Here is a 15,001-nt window from a genome sequence, read left to right as displayed (position 1 = left end):
TTTTGATTAACAAATTAATCCCAATACTAAACCTACAGGTTTAGGTTGAATTCTGGAAACACCATAACAACAGCAACAATTAGATGATTAACTGGTTTAGATGAACAAATAATTCACAATCGAATTAAATAAATTATAATAAAAATAAAATGGAAGAAAAAATTATATTGACAAAAATTAAATTTCTAAATGAGAAAAGAGAAACATTGAAAAGAGAGAAGAAAAAGAAAGAGAAGTCAAAATGTTCTCTTTCATTTTTATTCTATTCTCTTTTTTTTTCTTTCTTCTCATTTCCTTTAGTTTCTTTTTTCTTTCTATTTATTTGAATGAGAAGAGAAAGAAAAAAAACAACCGAAGCTTTTCTTCTTTCTTTTTTCCCTCTTCTTCTCTTTTTCTTCTTACCTTTTATCTGGTTTTCTTTTTTCTCTCAGAATTTTCTCTTCTTTTTTTTTACTCTTTCATCTTCTCTTTAGATTCTCAGGTGAGGTTCATCTTCTTCTCTTTCTTTTGTAAACACTTTCATCATCTTATTCTCATAATTTCTTTAAGATCTTGATCAATGAATTTCGCTTGATAGTCTATGGAATCCATTTGTTTACATGATGATAAACAAGATGAAGGTAAGAAGAAAAAAGGTAAGATAAACTGGAAACGATCATAAAGGTGAGTGAGTGTGTTTTCATTTCTTATTGAAATAAATGACGAACTTGATTAACAACTAATATTATCGTTCTTCGTATTAATTGTTTATTATTTTTATAAAGAATATTATTTTCTCCCTCTCTCTCTCTCTCCTTCTCTTTCTCAGCCTTGGTTTCAACTTGTGTTCTCTTTCTTCCCTTTCATTGATCCTCTCTCTTTCTTTCATTTATTTTCTCTCTCTTTCTCTCTTTTCCCTGTTATCATCTTCTTCATATTCGAGCGTCTATCGAGAGATTCAGATCGATATATTTCAACTGAATTTCCACTCACAAAAGAAGAGAATATATTTGGCTTTCATCATCTAACAGTTTTCATTTCTTCTCTCTTTTGCTTCTTTTCCCCTTCAGTGTTACTTTTCCCTCTTTTTTTTCTTCTTTCTGCTTTTATCTTCTTTATCATCTCTCTTTCTCTTTTGAGTCTGTCTCTTTATCTTCCATCGTTTAGTTTTCTGTTTCTTTCTCTTTCTTTATGCAGCTTTTCTTCTTTCCCTACTTCGCTGGCTTTCTCGGTTTTCGCCTTTCTATAGACTCTACACTCTATTACTCTTGTTTGAAGAGAGAAAGAAAGAGAAACAAAATATAGACAGAGAAGAGAAGAGAAGAAGAGGGAAAAAGGTGGAAAAGGGAAAGAGAGAGAAAAAGAGGCAAGATGAAAGGCAGAAGAGAAAAAAAGAAAGATGAAAAGCTTGGATTCATTTTTCTTTCTTTTTGCTTTTACTGCAATAATAGAAGAAGAAGAGAAAAAGAAAGAAAGAGAAAAAGAGAGGATATGAAAAGAAGCATAGGAAAAGAGGAAAAAGAGGAAAAAGCAGAAATGAAAGGAAGAGAGAGAGAGAAGGGAAAAAGAGGAGACATTTTAGTCTCTCAATTTTTCTCTTCTCTCCACTTTTCATGTTCTTCAAATGTTGTTTAGAAAACAAAAAAATAGAATTTTTTTGTCATTCACTTTTCTCTTCCATTCTGATTGCAACAATTTATTTCATTATCAAAACATTTTTTAGTCTAATCATGGTAACTATGAACCATAAACCAGTTACCAGTTTTGAACCAGAAAAAAAGATGAACCCAAATAACCAGTCTTGTTGACCAAACCTTAACTTTCTCAATTCATTTCATCAACTGTCACATTGGAAAGGAAACAAAAACCGTTCATTTGGTTAATCATCAAGGTACATTATGAGTTACACAAAAGCGAATTCAATAATTGGCTTATTAGATTATAAAGACTCAAAGCCTCTTATCCAATTCCAAATCAAGTTCCATGTTTTTCCTCAATTTTGTTCACTTTTCAATTAACCTTTTCATTGGTTATTCTTTTGGTTTGGTTTTCCCTTTAGACTTGGAAATATTAATTGTTACCAATTAAATACACAAATAAACACTTAGTGTATCGATAATCAATATTATCTAATTGGATTGATGATGTTTCTTTTTGTAGTGTTTGATGTTCAATTGATGAGATTTAGAATTTGAATAAAACCAAGTCACAATGTTTTTAGTATATTTTATGTGTATTAGATTGATTTAGATGTTGATACATGACCATTTTTTACAGTTCTTCATCTTTGTTTTGTCTTTTTTTAATGGTCTTGCTTTTTTAGGTTTTATAATTATCTTTATAATACAGTCAGTGTTGTAATTAATGTGATGATGTTTAGATACATCGGTTAATTGATAAATCACAAGTTATAATTAAACAAGAAGACGAAGACGATGGTAATGATGATGAACAAGGGGAGAAAGAGAGAGAGAGAGAAAGAGAGAGATTGGAAAGAAATAGAATAAGAGAAGAGTTATAGAAGAAGCAGTTACAGAATTTAAGATGAAAAATCAGTTGAAACAAATTGATTTCATTGATGGAGCACTTGCTGTTGTTGCTGTTGAACAACATCCTTCTTCTTTTTGCTCTTCTTTTTAGGTTCCAAACCATCATCGCCCTTATACTTTTTCTTGTGGTGCTTGTACTTGTTCCTTTTTCGACAATAATCATCATAAATATAACGCTCTTCGGGAGTCAGGGTCTATCATTTGTTTGTAAGTGAAAGATTTAGAATGAAAGAGGGAGAAAAGAAAAATTAGAAAACGGAATAAACAGTTAGCCTAAATGGTGGCCTGGAATGAAGTGAGCTGGATAGCGGTCGTTCAAAAAGAAAGGAAAATAACCTTCGCTTGTGTGTGATTAATGAAGAGACACTAATAGGCTATGACAAGACTAATTGAGAATAAAAGTGATTAGAATTAGATAAAAATGTACTACTCACCTCGATGAAATTTTCCAATTGTCTGTGATATTGCGCTAGAAGAACTTTGTTCCTAGCATCGTATTGTTCTTTTTCCTCTTGAGTGACATTCTCCCTCCAAATCCGTGCAACTTCTGCCAATCGTTTCTGAGGTTCAACATTTACATACTTGGCTAATTGTTCTGATGTGAATAGTGAATAACCATTTTTAGGTGGTTTTTTGGGTTCTCGTTTTAACATTTCTTCCAAACACATTGGGCCTGCACCATAAGGTGGCGGTGGGCCTGAATTAACGTATGATGACATTGACAAAAGATTTCCTTGTCCATGGGTCCCTGGAGGTGCTCTACAAATACTTGCAAGGCCCATTCGTTCAGCTATCCTAAGATATTTTGCTTTTTGACTGGTCGTCAACTTGCTATGCCATTCTTGAATTGTCATAGTCACTAATTCAGTTTGACTTTTGTTTGGATTTTGGGTTTCCAGAATAACCATTCTATCAGCTTGGTAGAAGCATAAGGCCGCCGATGAGAAAGAAGGATCAGCAGCCAACTCTTCAATAGTGTATGGACTTTCCTGTAGTTCCGCCACTATAACAAAAATAATATGGGAGTAAAAAGCAAACAGAAAATAAAAAACAGTTAACACACAGATAGAGAAAAAGAGAGAGAAAGAAAGAGAGAGCAAGGCAAGGAATAGGAAAATAATGACATAGAACAAATCCGAAAACCCAAACGTAAGGTAAAGAAATTGAAACGAAACAGGAGCAAGAGAACAAATCAGGAGAGAAAAATAGAAAGAAATCAAAGAAAGAGAAAAAGAAAGAGAGATGGAAAGGGAGGGGGAAAGAAAGAGAAATAAAAAAAATAGAAATTAGTTTAATTTGAATATATATTTTACCTTCTAACTGTGGAATTGATGTTTGATTAGGTGTAGCCTGTTGGGTGGTGTTAACCATAACCATCCCTTGGCCTGCATTGTTTGGCTGCAAAGGTTTTTGTTGAGCAACCACAGAAGTGAAATTGTCATCTATTACTTGAAAAGAAGTCGAAGGAAGAAAATACATTACACTAAACCAAGAGAAGGTTTGAAAAAACACAGAAAGAAAGAAAAGAGAAAATTTTAGTTAGAAAGAGTAAAGGAAACTCTTAAACTTAGAAAAGAGAGGCTAAAGTAAGACTGAACTGGTTTCTCTCTCTTTTCTTTCTCTCTTTCTCTCTCTCTCTCCCAAAATCCTCGAATGGTCTCGTGGCGCCACCTGGTGGAATAGAATAGAACATTTCAATTAATCGTTTCAGCTGAAGAGAAACAAAACTCTGAAGCTTTGAAACTGTAAACAAGCAACAATAAAAGTGACATTGTTTAATTCTTGGTGACAGTTTCTCTTGGAGATCAATTTTTCCTTCATCAGTTTCTGATGTTCTCCTGTGATCTTTTTCCTTCTCCATAATTTATTCTTTTATTTATTTTTATTCTATTCCAATTGTGGGGATTTACCGAGTGTTCATCATCCATGTAACCTGAACCTGGTCATAGATCTCATCTTTTATTTTCACCTTTAAACTCTTGTTTCTCTTTTCGATTTACCTTTGGCCCTTTTTTGTTTTCAATTTTCTTTCGTTTTTTTTCCTTCATCATCTTTATCTCTCCCTTTTCTTTATTTTCTTTGTTCCAATATGGATCCGTTAATTGGTCTATTTGGACAGAAAAGCGTAAATAGTGCTGGCTTAGAGGGTAATTGTGAATTTGATCGTGATAATGGTGAACTAATGGTTGACAACAGTTCTATTTCTGTTGTTGGTGAAGATAATATTAATTACCTTCCTCCTGAATGTGCAGAGGGTAATATTGAGTACAAATTAAAATTAATCAATCCGTCTCAAAGTAGATTTGAACACTTGGTTACACAAATGAAATGGAGACTTAGAGAAGGTTCGTTTTTGTTAATTTCTTTTCCTTTACTTGTAAATTTTTATTCTTTCAATAAGAGTATCCCTTTTTTTTATAATATTCTATTCTCTTATTGCATCATTTTTGTTTCTATTATTAATCCCTAGGTCATGGAGAAGCTATTTATGAGATTGGTGTTGAGGATAAAGGTTTACTCGTTGGTTTGACAGAAGAAGAAGCTGATTCTTCACTTCGAACGTTATACTTGATGGCTGAGAAATTAGGGGCTTCTGTTAACATTTTAAGAGAGAAAATAGTTAGCCCAGCAACAAGTTCAACCAAAAGAAAAGTAATGGAAGTTTTAATTAGACGAGTTCCTGATGATCAAGGATCAATTGAACTTCGAGTTGCAGTTTTGGGTAACGTTGAGGTTGGTAAAAGCACTTTACTCGGTGTTCTAACTCAAGGTGAACTCGATAATGGTAGAGGAAGTGCACGACTCAATTTGTTTCGACATCGTCATGAGATTCAAAGTGGCCATACATCGTCCATAAGTCGTGAAATATTAGGTTTTGATAGTAGAGGTTGTCCAGTAACTTATAATATCTGCCGAACTCCCGAAGAGATTTATGAATCATCGTCAAAGTTAATTACATTCATAGATCTTGCTGGTCATCAGAAATATTTGAGAACAACCATTTTCGGATTAATGGGACATTCTCCTCATATTGCAATGTTGGTGGTCAGTGCAGTTGCCGGTCTTGCCGGTACAACATTGGAACACCTTGGATTGGCTTTGGCCTTGGACGTGCCAATAGTAATTGTTGTAAACAAAGTTGATCTCTCCACAAGCGAAACAACCAAGGACACTCTCAGTAAACTTGAATCTTTACTTAAATCACCAGCCTGTAAAAAGGTAACAAATCAAGAAAAAAAAAACATTATCCCTACACTTTTCATCCATTCAGTCATTTAATCATCATCATCATCATCATCATCATCATGATCGTCATTAAACATGATAGAATAGAGAAGAAAAAAAATTAGAAGAAGAAAGTAAATAGAAAAAAGAAGTGAAATAATTAGAGAAAAAAGTGAAACAATTATGACAAGTGGAAGAAAAAATCAGCCTTCCATCGACATAATTTTTTTCTTAATTTCTCTCCAACCATTAAATAATCAACTTGACAGATACATAATTAAACTAACACACTCTCAACACCATATAGCCTGAGGCAAGAGGAAACAGTAAGATCTTGAGTAATGTGATGCAGAAAAAAATTGTCGACGTGTTTAAATCGCTCCATTTGTTTTTCAATCTCCTCAATCACATTTTCTATCAACAAACAATTAAGTGTAAACATTGATTTAATAATTTTCTGACATTTTTTCGTTAAGAATCCCATCATAATCAATTAACAGCATCGCTGATGTAATTCAATTAATAAGCAAAATGTAGGAAAGGTAAAAAAATCAAGGTAGATAATCATTATTATGTTATATTTAATGATGTATCAGGTATTGTGTTCAGTTGATTTACTAATGATAATGATGATAATCAACTGTTTATACACGTTCTCTTTCTGAATTAACCTTTAATTGCACAAGTGATTTAATCACTTATACTCTCATAACAAACCCAATCTCAACAACAATCAATTAGCTAATAATTTCCTTTCTAATTATCTTTTAATTTATTTTTTTCTTTTTCTCTCTCTCTCTCTTTCAATAGCTTCCAATTGTAATTAATTGTAAAGATGATGCAATTACTGCCGCCAGTTCGATGGCCTCAAATGTCACACCGATATTTAAAGTGTCCTGTTTCAACGGGACTGGACTCGATCTGTTGTATACTTTTCTCAACGTTTTCTCTCCGTGTCTAAGTAACAAAGATGTCGATAAGTTAATTCAAAAAGATGCTGAGTTTCAGGTAGTTTGATCTAATTGATTCTCGTTGCCCTTAATTTGTTAGTTTCCTAATTGTTCCAGAGAATATTTCAAGAGATTATCATTATGAGAATCGGATAAGAATCAACAATTTGCCCGCGTAAATTGTGTTCCCGCTTAAATACCAGTTTTTTCTTCCTGTTCGGTCTCTTTTTCTATCGTAATCTTGTTGCCAAATCTTTTCTTTCTTTACTCTTACAACCCTTTACCCAATTTACTAACAATAATGTTCTTTGCATCGGAATCAATTCAGTCATAATCTTGTTTTCTTTTCTTCTGATGAACTTAAAGGTTGATGAAACTTTTCATGTAACTGAAGTTGGTACTGTTGTCGGTGGACTGTTAACTTCGGGAATTTTGAAAGAAGGAAATTGGATTCAAGTTGGTCCCAATATCGATGGAAATTTTGTTAAGGCTCAGATTCAGTCAATCCATCGGTATAAAGTTCCCTGTAGGGTTGTACGTGCAGGTGAAAGTGCGACATTTGCACTTGCCAATAAAGATCCTGAATCATTGGAACAATTAAGAAAAGGAATGGTTATCCTTTCATTAGCCAGAGAACCTCATCAAGATAATTCAATTTGTCTCTATTTTCAAGCTCGAATGCATGTACTTTATCATGCAACTATGATCTCTTCAGGTTATCAGGCCACTGTTCATATCGGTAATATTTGTCAGACAGCAGTGGTTATCGCAATTATGGGTAAAAGAGGAGTCACAACGAACGAAACGGCTTCCATGATGCTTAAATTTCTCAGGCAACCCGAATATGTTCAACCAGGATGTCGAATACTCTTTCGAGAAGGACAATCGAAGTGCATCGGTCAAGTCGTACAAATATTTCCTTTCTCCGAACCAAACAATTGGCTCGAAGCCATGTGAACAATTGCAATAATTTCTCGTTCTATTCTTTATTCATTTTCTTGTCTTCTTTCTTCCACTCATTTCATTTTCTCATAGCTCTCTCTCTCTCTCTCTCTCTCTCTCTCTCTCTCTCTCTCTCTCTCTCTCTCTCTCTCTCTCTCTCTCTCTCTCTCTCTCTCTCTCTCTCTCTCTCTCTCTCTGTTACCTTGTTCTGCATTGGATGAAAACAAACAAAATCGAACAAAAAAAAACGAGATCGATAAACTTATCAACTCATCTAAAAATAACGATTGCCAATTGAAAATCAATTGATAGAAAGCAACAGTTTCATCGATGACCAACAATCTTTAAATTTAGATGACGGAACAATTTTATCCTGATAATTTGACAAAACAATTCACTAAACTGAATTAACCCAATACCTCATGGATTAATCATAATTCTCACTTTGTTAAACAATCATCTTTAATTGTCATCTTTTCTCTTCTCACACATTTTCATTAGTCGACAATTTCATCTTTTGGTGTTTACAATCTTCTGTAATAACCAAATAACATCACAGCGAACAATTAACTGGTCATCATCAAATTATCTTCTAATTATCAACATTAATTTTTTGTCACCTTTCAAACTGTAACACTCGATAATCTCCAATCGATTATCGAACTTACCTTTCTCTCTCTCTCTTAATTTCAATCACTTTGAAATTAATCGTTACAATTTCCATTCGCATTAAACAGAAATCTCTATTTTCTTGATTGTTCTAATTAACCTTATCCTCTTAAAGCAAAATAATTGACTAATTTAAATTGTACAAAAATGGCAACAAAAATAAAGGATTTTTTGTGAAACACAATTTAGTTAATCGGAGTATCAGTTTTCATTAACAATCAATTGATTTCGGTTTCTTTTCTAATCAACTAACCAAACCCTCAGAACATCCCTGAAATTGATTCCATCAGAGTTGTAATTAAAGTTCACTAATCAATTGTACTACAATTTTTGCGAAACTAAATCAAATTTAATAGGAGTGGTTGATTAAATCACTTGGATTGGATAATTTACTTAACGAGGAGAAATGAAAGTGAATTTTGAGAAATCAGGTTTTGCAGAAATTTAAATTGCTGCTCCATTTAATTGATTCTGAACTTTTCTTTTTAATTATAAACTGAATTAACTTAAATTGTGATTAAATCTATTCGACACTCCATCTGTTGATGCAATTAGGAAATGAGATTTTCTTTTTTATGTTTTCATCAAAAAGTGGACATTTGACTCAAATGATTTGAGTTGACAACTCGTAGTGAATCAGATCAGAGACTTAATTGTTTCTTTTACACAATTAATTCTCAATGATTAAATGTCAATCGAATTAATCAGATCTATTTAGCTGAGTTACCGATGTTTTTTCATAACTATCTGAGTCCTAGAGAACTGAGGTCTTGGCGGTTTGAGCATCAGCGATACTCGATTGTCATATTGAAAGATCAAGGTCATCGGTGAATTAACGTGTTTCAAGACAATTTAATTACTTCGAGCATTTTTTAGTCTGAATTCCAGTCGATTGTAATTGCTACTCGAGAATTAATGTAAGTTGTTAACAATCTAACCAAATCTTTCAGTAAAATCGTCTTAGTATTTGACGCAACAATCATAGAAACGTAAACAATTAGCATAAATGTCGACTACTTTTCTTATAATCCTAATCAAAAGAGTATCTTAATTAAGTAATTTACTAAATGAAATTAACATTTGCTGATTCTTTTTAATAGCAAAGAATATAAAAAAATGATTGATTATTTTCAGTATTTCTGTTTCCTAGAAACTATTAGAGAGATTGAAGTTGATCAATAGTTGATTTCTTGATCAGCTTTGACTTTTCTGTGAATTAAAATTTCATAATCAAATAGAATAACAAATTGGATTAACATCCTCGTAACCAAAGGATTTTAAATTGTACTGCAATTGGCAGTTTATCAATTTCTTATTCTTAAGAAGTGTTTTGATTGATTCTTTAGAGCAGATTAGGTTATTTCCTATTGATTATTGTAAGACCAAGATTGTTTTTCGCTGAGACGATTAATCAAACTTGCTTACTGGTGATTAAAGAGAATCTCAACTGGTAATCAATAAATAATCAGTAAATTCTTTATGATTCCAAATTTAATTCCAGTTTTGTATTTTCACTGTTAACTCATTTTCTTCTTAATTGATTTAACAAGAAAAGTTTCTTTGATTTTGATTGAAAGTCATTTAATTACCGATCTCAAGTCACAATCAATTGGATTGATCGATGATCATTGTAACTTGTTGATAAAACGAATGTGATATGACCAAAAATAGAAAGTATTACTAACACATACTCGTTATTTTGTTTCAAAGATTTTATATCAAGAGTAAGAGAGAAAAGAGGAAGTGAGGGAGGGAGAAGGTGGTGGTGGTTGTGGTGTTGAGGGGAACACGGCAAAGAATAAGTAAGAGGGGTGAGCGTGGTAAATGACGAAAGAAACATTTCGAAAGCAAACAAGCAAAAAGAAAAAGGTTGAAAGATTATTTTCAGAAAAAGGCCAAAGAGGCTGATTATTGAGGCGAGGAAGTTTTTTCAAAGAAATTGTCAATGAATACAATTAAAGCTATACAATAGGTGTTCCTCCGAAATTGAAAGAGCTCGGCACGGTTTGATTCTGGAACATATAACCTCCGAGTTTTTCGATCTTACGTGATTCTGTGGATCAAAAAGAGAGATAAGAGAAAAAATGAATGGTCAGATGATGATTTTTAGAAAACGAGCGTTTTTTGGATCATTTTGCTTGGGAAAAGGAGGAGAGGCGACGAGCAAGCAAGCTGGGATAAGGATCAATTAAATATCGCTGATCATTTAAACCAACCTGCTGCGGCTTTTCGTTGATTGGCCAAGATGAAGACGGATTGTAAAGCCTCTTGTTGATCTTGTTTTAGTGGTGACATCAAATGGTTGTACCAATTTGGATCTTTCTTTTGTAACATTTCAAGAACTTCTTTAAAAATAACATATTCATCTGTGTCAGTGTCATCTGAATCCAATGGTGTGGTGTAACTTTCCAGGGCAGTTTGGACAAAATCTGCTTCCTCATCATCACTATACTCGTCCTCATCATCTTCACTAATATCTTCGTCATCTCGTAAATATACCGATGAAACCGGAAAAGGACAACCGGTGTTTATTTTTCCTAATAGTCTATTGTGATAATCAGAGTTAGCAACATGGTCTTCTTCATCATCCAAAGCTTCCACGTCACTTTCTTCATCCAGTTCCTCCTCAGAATCATCATCATCAGCATTTTCAGCATTAGCTTTTGATTGATAGGCCAATTTTAATCCATCAAACAGTTTAAGAATCGATGGCATAAATTGTGGAGATGCTTCGTTGACGATGGCAACTCGTTTCTCTGGTGCCAAACTGATTAAAGTTATCAAACCTAAGACACAGATTTTTCTATCATGAAGCCCTTTGAAACATTCGATATCACTTAACCAACGCTTGATGAAATGGGTGAAAAGCGATTGATTTGAATCAACTGGCTGCATATCGTTCAAAATATTCAAAAGAAGATAAGGATTATAATAGAAGGCTGCAATGATAACTTGGAGACAAATTGTTTGTAAACTTGTATTCTTAACTTCTCGAGTTAATCGAGTAAGAACAAGTTCCACAAATGGTCTGATACAATCGTCTATTTGACCTTTAAATTGAAGAATCATACATTCCAAAAGTTTAGCCGCGTAACTTTCAGCCTCTTCTTCGGCGTCACTGTTTAGAACAGTTTTGCACATATCGTACATCGCCAGAACGTGATTACGATTGTTAACAAAAGTTTGAGGATCAACGGTAATGAAATTGTGCAAGGCGGGCATCATGTCACCGAAATATTCAAAGGCATCTTTTTTGAACACTTGGTACATAAGTTCATAAATTTTCCACAAATCAGGTGATATACTGTTTGTTGTTGAGGTACACACAAGGGTTAATGCTTCCTCATACAATTCCATCAACTCTTCTTGGTAAATTTTCACTACCAGACGAACAACGATCGGCTGTAATTGAGCCATAACCTCTTTTTGATCTTCCATAACGGTACAAATTGTGTCGATTGTGGTGAGCACTCCCATTGCGGTCATTGCTTTGTCTTCATTATCTTCATCAGCACTTGAGTCCAAAATTTGATAGAAAGTTTGTTCTAAATGTTGGGTCATCTCAACGATCATGGGCATTAATTGTTCGGGGTACAAGCAAACCAATTTCTGCATAGCTGAGGTTAAATCTTCATTACCAGTTTCCCGAAGTAGGTTCAAAATTTCAAAGGTAACTGATGTTGCATTGGGTTCCATTAGCTTTTGAGCTTTGTCTTGAGATGATAGGATTCCTTGGATACATATTGCGGCTTGAACTTTAACAGGCAATTCTTTGTCATGCATCAAGCACATTTCAATACTTCGAACCACAGAAGCTAAATTGGAATCTCTTTGGAATCGAGTACCAGAGAAATAGTTTAACACCCAACAAGCTCGAGCTCGTAGATAACCATGTTGATTTTGAAAATAGGGGAATACGTAGGTGACCAAAAGCTCTTCAATTTGATCTTTGTACATATCTTTCTTTAATAAAATATCTGCTACCGATCCGACTATATGAAGAGCTCCATCAATCATTCGAGCATCAGAGTTTGAGTCATTTAAAATTTGGAAAACAAAGGCCAATATTTTCTGGAGCATTTCTTTTCTTTTAAGAGAGAAAATGTGCAACAAATTTTGTGCAGCGGTAACTGGTGAAACATAATCTTCGAAAACATCAAATTTCAATCGGATATACTCATGAGGATCGGTTGTCCATAATTCATCATCTTCATCAGTGTAACACATCAATGGGAACAATATATTCTGAACTATCAGCATAGTATGAGGTTTAATCAGCTTCCATGTGACAGCGTGGTTAACAGCTGTACTCAGGTATACCAAGGTCAATTGAAGAACTCTAGAGTCAACGTAGTGTTTGTTACCTTGTTGTTCCAATATTTTCAATAGTAAACCGATGACACACCCGGAAAAGGTTTTAATGTAGAAATTGGCAAATCCATTATATTCTTTTGCCACAGTTCCAGGTGAACCGTATCTTTCAAAAACTCGAGATAGAATATGAAGAACCCATTTTTTACATTTCCACCAGTTTTGTTCTTCTCTTTCTTGTTCAAAGTTACGGTACTTTGGCCTTTCAAGGATAACACGAAATAATTCCATCCATTGGGCGAAAATTTCATTAGTGATCAATTTTAAAGGGAATGAATATTGAGTGAAAGCGTGAAAAATTTTCAGAACCTGTTTTTGAAGGCAAATTGATAAATCTGAATGATCTGTTTGTACAAGTTGTACACCGCGTTGATAAATTAAAGGTAGAAGGAGGGTCATTGCTTCATCCAAAGGAGCTCGATCATCGCCTGTTTTGTATTCATAAATTTTCACCAATTGGTATAAGGATACTAATGCTCCCATCCAACATTTAGTGTCCGGATGACGAAGATACATACAAATCTTATCAACAAGTCCAAACCATCTCCCTGGAAAGTCAGTTTTAATTATGTGACTAATACAAACAGCAAGATGAACACTGATAAGCTCAGGAGCCATAACAATAGCATCGATTATCGAGTCACGAATGATTTGTCGATCGGTTTCATGAATACTATACTCATTGTCAGGTAGTGGGCCGTTTGATTTGTCAGTCCAGTAACCAATTATATTATTTTTTAAATATATAACACCAGCCTGACGAATGGGCATGTCAACACCTTCACTCATAACAAGTCTCAAAATGGAGGGTGTAAAGCCGATTATCTTGTGAATCTGTAGAGTTAAAGTAAAGAGTAAATATTAACAAGATGAGAAAGAAAAAAAGACAACAAAGAAATGCCAATTGAAAATCAGAAAGGGGTCGAAATTAAAGGGTAAAGAATATCAATAAAGAGAGAAAGTGAGAAAAAGAGAAAAAGAGGATTAAAGGCAAGAAGTAGATAAAGAAAAGAATAAAATTTGGAAAATTTGAAAAACAATCAAAAGAAAAATGAAACAAAAAGATGCCAAAGGGGAGTAAGAAAAAAAGGAAAAAGGAAACACCAAAAAAGCTCAAGATGAAACACCGGTGACTCGTGTTTTCACCATGTTTTTTTTCACTATTGCCAAAATTCATTGGAAAAAGTAACAACATGGAGATAAACACACACACACACACACACAGGATAAGATGGAAAAAAAGAAAAAGGTATAAATAAGAAGAGAAGGAATAGATTAAGAGCATTTTAGAATTAAAGACAAATGAGACATTACCATTTCCAATTGCTTTTCCGCACTTTCTCTTTCATTGGGATCGATGGTTCCCCTAAAAATGTCCGATAGTTTACTAAGATCCGACATTGTTGATCGTTAATTAGACGTTGCCAACACACACGCTGTAAAAAAAACGAAGAGAAGAAAAGGAAAGGAAAAGATAGAAAAAAATAAGAAATGAAATAAAACCAAAAAAAAGAATCAAGATTCAAGTTTCAACCACACAGATTTGGAAAAGAGAAAAGATAAAAATTAAAACCATGGAGAAAACAGTGTCTCCATCTCTATGTAATTATTATAGAAAATGAGAGTTGGCTCGGAGTATAAAGAATTTGGAAAAATCAACAATTAGCTGGAAAATGGAAGGGATTTTATAAGACAATTGGATTTAAATTGGTTAAATATAAGTAAACTAAAGTGTTTAGAACAATTAGATAGAAAGAAAAGAGAAAATAAATTGGTAAATTAAATTGAGAGAAAAAAAATACTCACCAGTAAAAAGAGAAGGTTAAAAAAAGATGGTTGGTTTTTAGAAGAGAATAAATTAGAAAATGTCTTTAAACAGTAGATCAAAACTGGAGGAGTTTAATTGTGACACTTAAACCATCCAAAGGTAACGTTTAATCAATTAAAGGACAAAATAATCAACATATGGAATTGTGATTATCTTCAACTCTCACGACGTGTTAATGAAAAAGACGCTGGTGGTTAAAAAAAGGTCTCTTTAAACACAAGAACAAAAAGGAAACTCTACAAATGTGAGAGACGACCAATTGATAGAAAAGAAAAGACAAGGATAGTAATTAAATTACGAAAAAGGATTCGACAAGGAAATTATTAAAACTATAATTAGAAAGATTAATTAAATGTAAATCTGTTTCCTTTTAATCTCTTTTGTTGATTAAATTAAATTCCCACATGGGTCACGTTTTTTGGAGAAAACGTATCGCCATCTATTGGATTCATATGCAACTAAACAATAAACAGAATTTCAATCAGATA

The 15,001-nt window shown here is 33.4% G+C and overlaps 3 protein-coding genes across 4 annotated transcripts; 1 reads left to right on the top strand and 2 right to left on the bottom strand.

Moving 5' to 3' along the window:
- Positions 1–2,185: 2,185 nt before the first annotated feature.
- LOC128392320 (uncharacterized) lies at positions 2,186–4,110 on the bottom strand. The gene is made up of 3 exons (XM_053352325.1): positions 3,842–4,110; positions 2,963–3,531; positions 2,186–2,722 (listed from the first exon to the last, which is right to left on the bottom strand). The coding sequence occupies exons 1-3, from the start codon at positions 4,005–4,007 to the stop codon at positions 2,552–2,554; spliced, it is 906 nt and encodes a 301-aa protein (XP_053208300.1). The 5' UTR covers positions 4,008–4,110; the 3' UTR covers positions 2,186–2,551.
- Positions 4,111–4,246: 136 nt separating this feature from the next.
- LOC128392314 (GTP-binding protein 2-like) lies at positions 4,247–8,498 on the top strand. Its single transcript, XM_053352320.1, has 4 exons — positions 4,247–4,873; positions 4,999–5,747; positions 6,564–6,761; positions 7,070–8,498. Exons 1-4 carry the CDS (start codon positions 4,618–4,620, stop codon positions 7,658–7,660), a joined length of 1,794 nt encoding a protein of 597 aa, XP_053208295.1. The 5' UTR covers positions 4,247–4,617; the 3' UTR covers positions 7,661–8,498.
- A 1,285-nt stretch (positions 8,499–9,783) lies between these two features.
- LOC128392311 (importin-7-like) lies at positions 9,784–14,897 on the bottom strand. 2 transcript variants are annotated; one of them, XM_053352314.1, is made up of 4 exons: positions 14,492–14,897; positions 14,000–14,121; positions 10,531–13,519; positions 9,784–10,367 (listed from the first exon to the last, which is right to left on the bottom strand). In XM_053352314.1, exons 2-4 carry the CDS (start codon positions 14,084–14,086, stop codon positions 10,276–10,278), a joined length of 3,168 nt encoding a protein of 1,055 aa, XP_053208289.1. In that variant the 5' UTR covers positions 14,087–14,121; positions 14,492–14,897; the 3' UTR covers positions 9,784–10,275. The 2 variants fall into 2 exon arrangements, with proteins under 2 accessions (XP_053208289.1, XP_053208290.1); XM_053352315.1 differs by lacking the exon at positions 14,492–14,897 and having other exon boundaries at positions 14,000–14,232.
- Positions 14,898–15,001: the final 104 nt, after the last annotated feature.

This window comes from Panonychus citri, unplaced genomic scaffold (assembly GCF_014898815.1).
Source record: "Panonychus citri isolate SS breed McGregor unplaced genomic scaffold, ASM1489881v1 Contig00136, whole genome shotgun sequence".
In the NCBI taxonomy this organism is placed as follows: domain Eukaryota; kingdom Metazoa; phylum Arthropoda; class Arachnida; order Trombidiformes; family Tetranychidae; genus Panonychus; species Panonychus citri.
The sequence above is the reverse complement of the archived record's forward strand: the minus strand, read 5'-3'. Positions and strand labels throughout refer to the sequence as shown.

Coding starts and splice junctions, on each gene's coding strand:
- LOC128392320 (XM_053352325.1), bottom strand. CDS start 4,007: ATGTATTTTCTTCCTTCGACTTCTTTTCAAGTAATAGATGACAATTTC. Junction 3,532..3,841: donor ATCAATTCCACAGTTAGAAG/GTAAAATATATA, acceptor TTTTTGTTATAG/TGGCGGAACTACAGGAAAGT. Junction 2,723..2,962: donor AATTGGAAAATTTCATCGAG/GTGAGTAGTACA, acceptor AACAAATGATAG/ACCCTGACTCCCGAAGAGCG.
- LOC128392311 (XM_053352314.1), bottom strand. CDS start 14,086: ATGTCGGATCTTAGTAAACTATCGGACATTTTTAGGGGAACCATCGAT. Junction 13,520..13,999: donor CGGAAAAGCAATTGGAAATG/GTAATGTCTCAT, acceptor TTAACTCTACAG/ATTCACAAGATAATCGGCTT. Junction 10,368..10,530: donor TCAACGAAAAGCCGCAGCAG/GTTGGTTTAAAT, acceptor TTTGATCCACAG/AATCACGTAAGATCGAAAAA.
- LOC128392314 (XM_053352320.1), top strand. CDS start 4,618: ATGGATCCGTTAATTGGTCTATTTGGACAGAAAAGCGTAAATAGTGCT. Junction 5,748..6,563: donor AATCACCAGCCTGTAAAAAG/GTAACAAATCAA, acceptor CTCTTTCAATAG/CTTCCAATTGTAATTAATTG. Junction 6,762..7,069: donor AAAAAGATGCTGAGTTTCAG/GTAGTTTGATCT, acceptor ATGAACTTAAAG/GTTGATGAAACTTTTCATGT.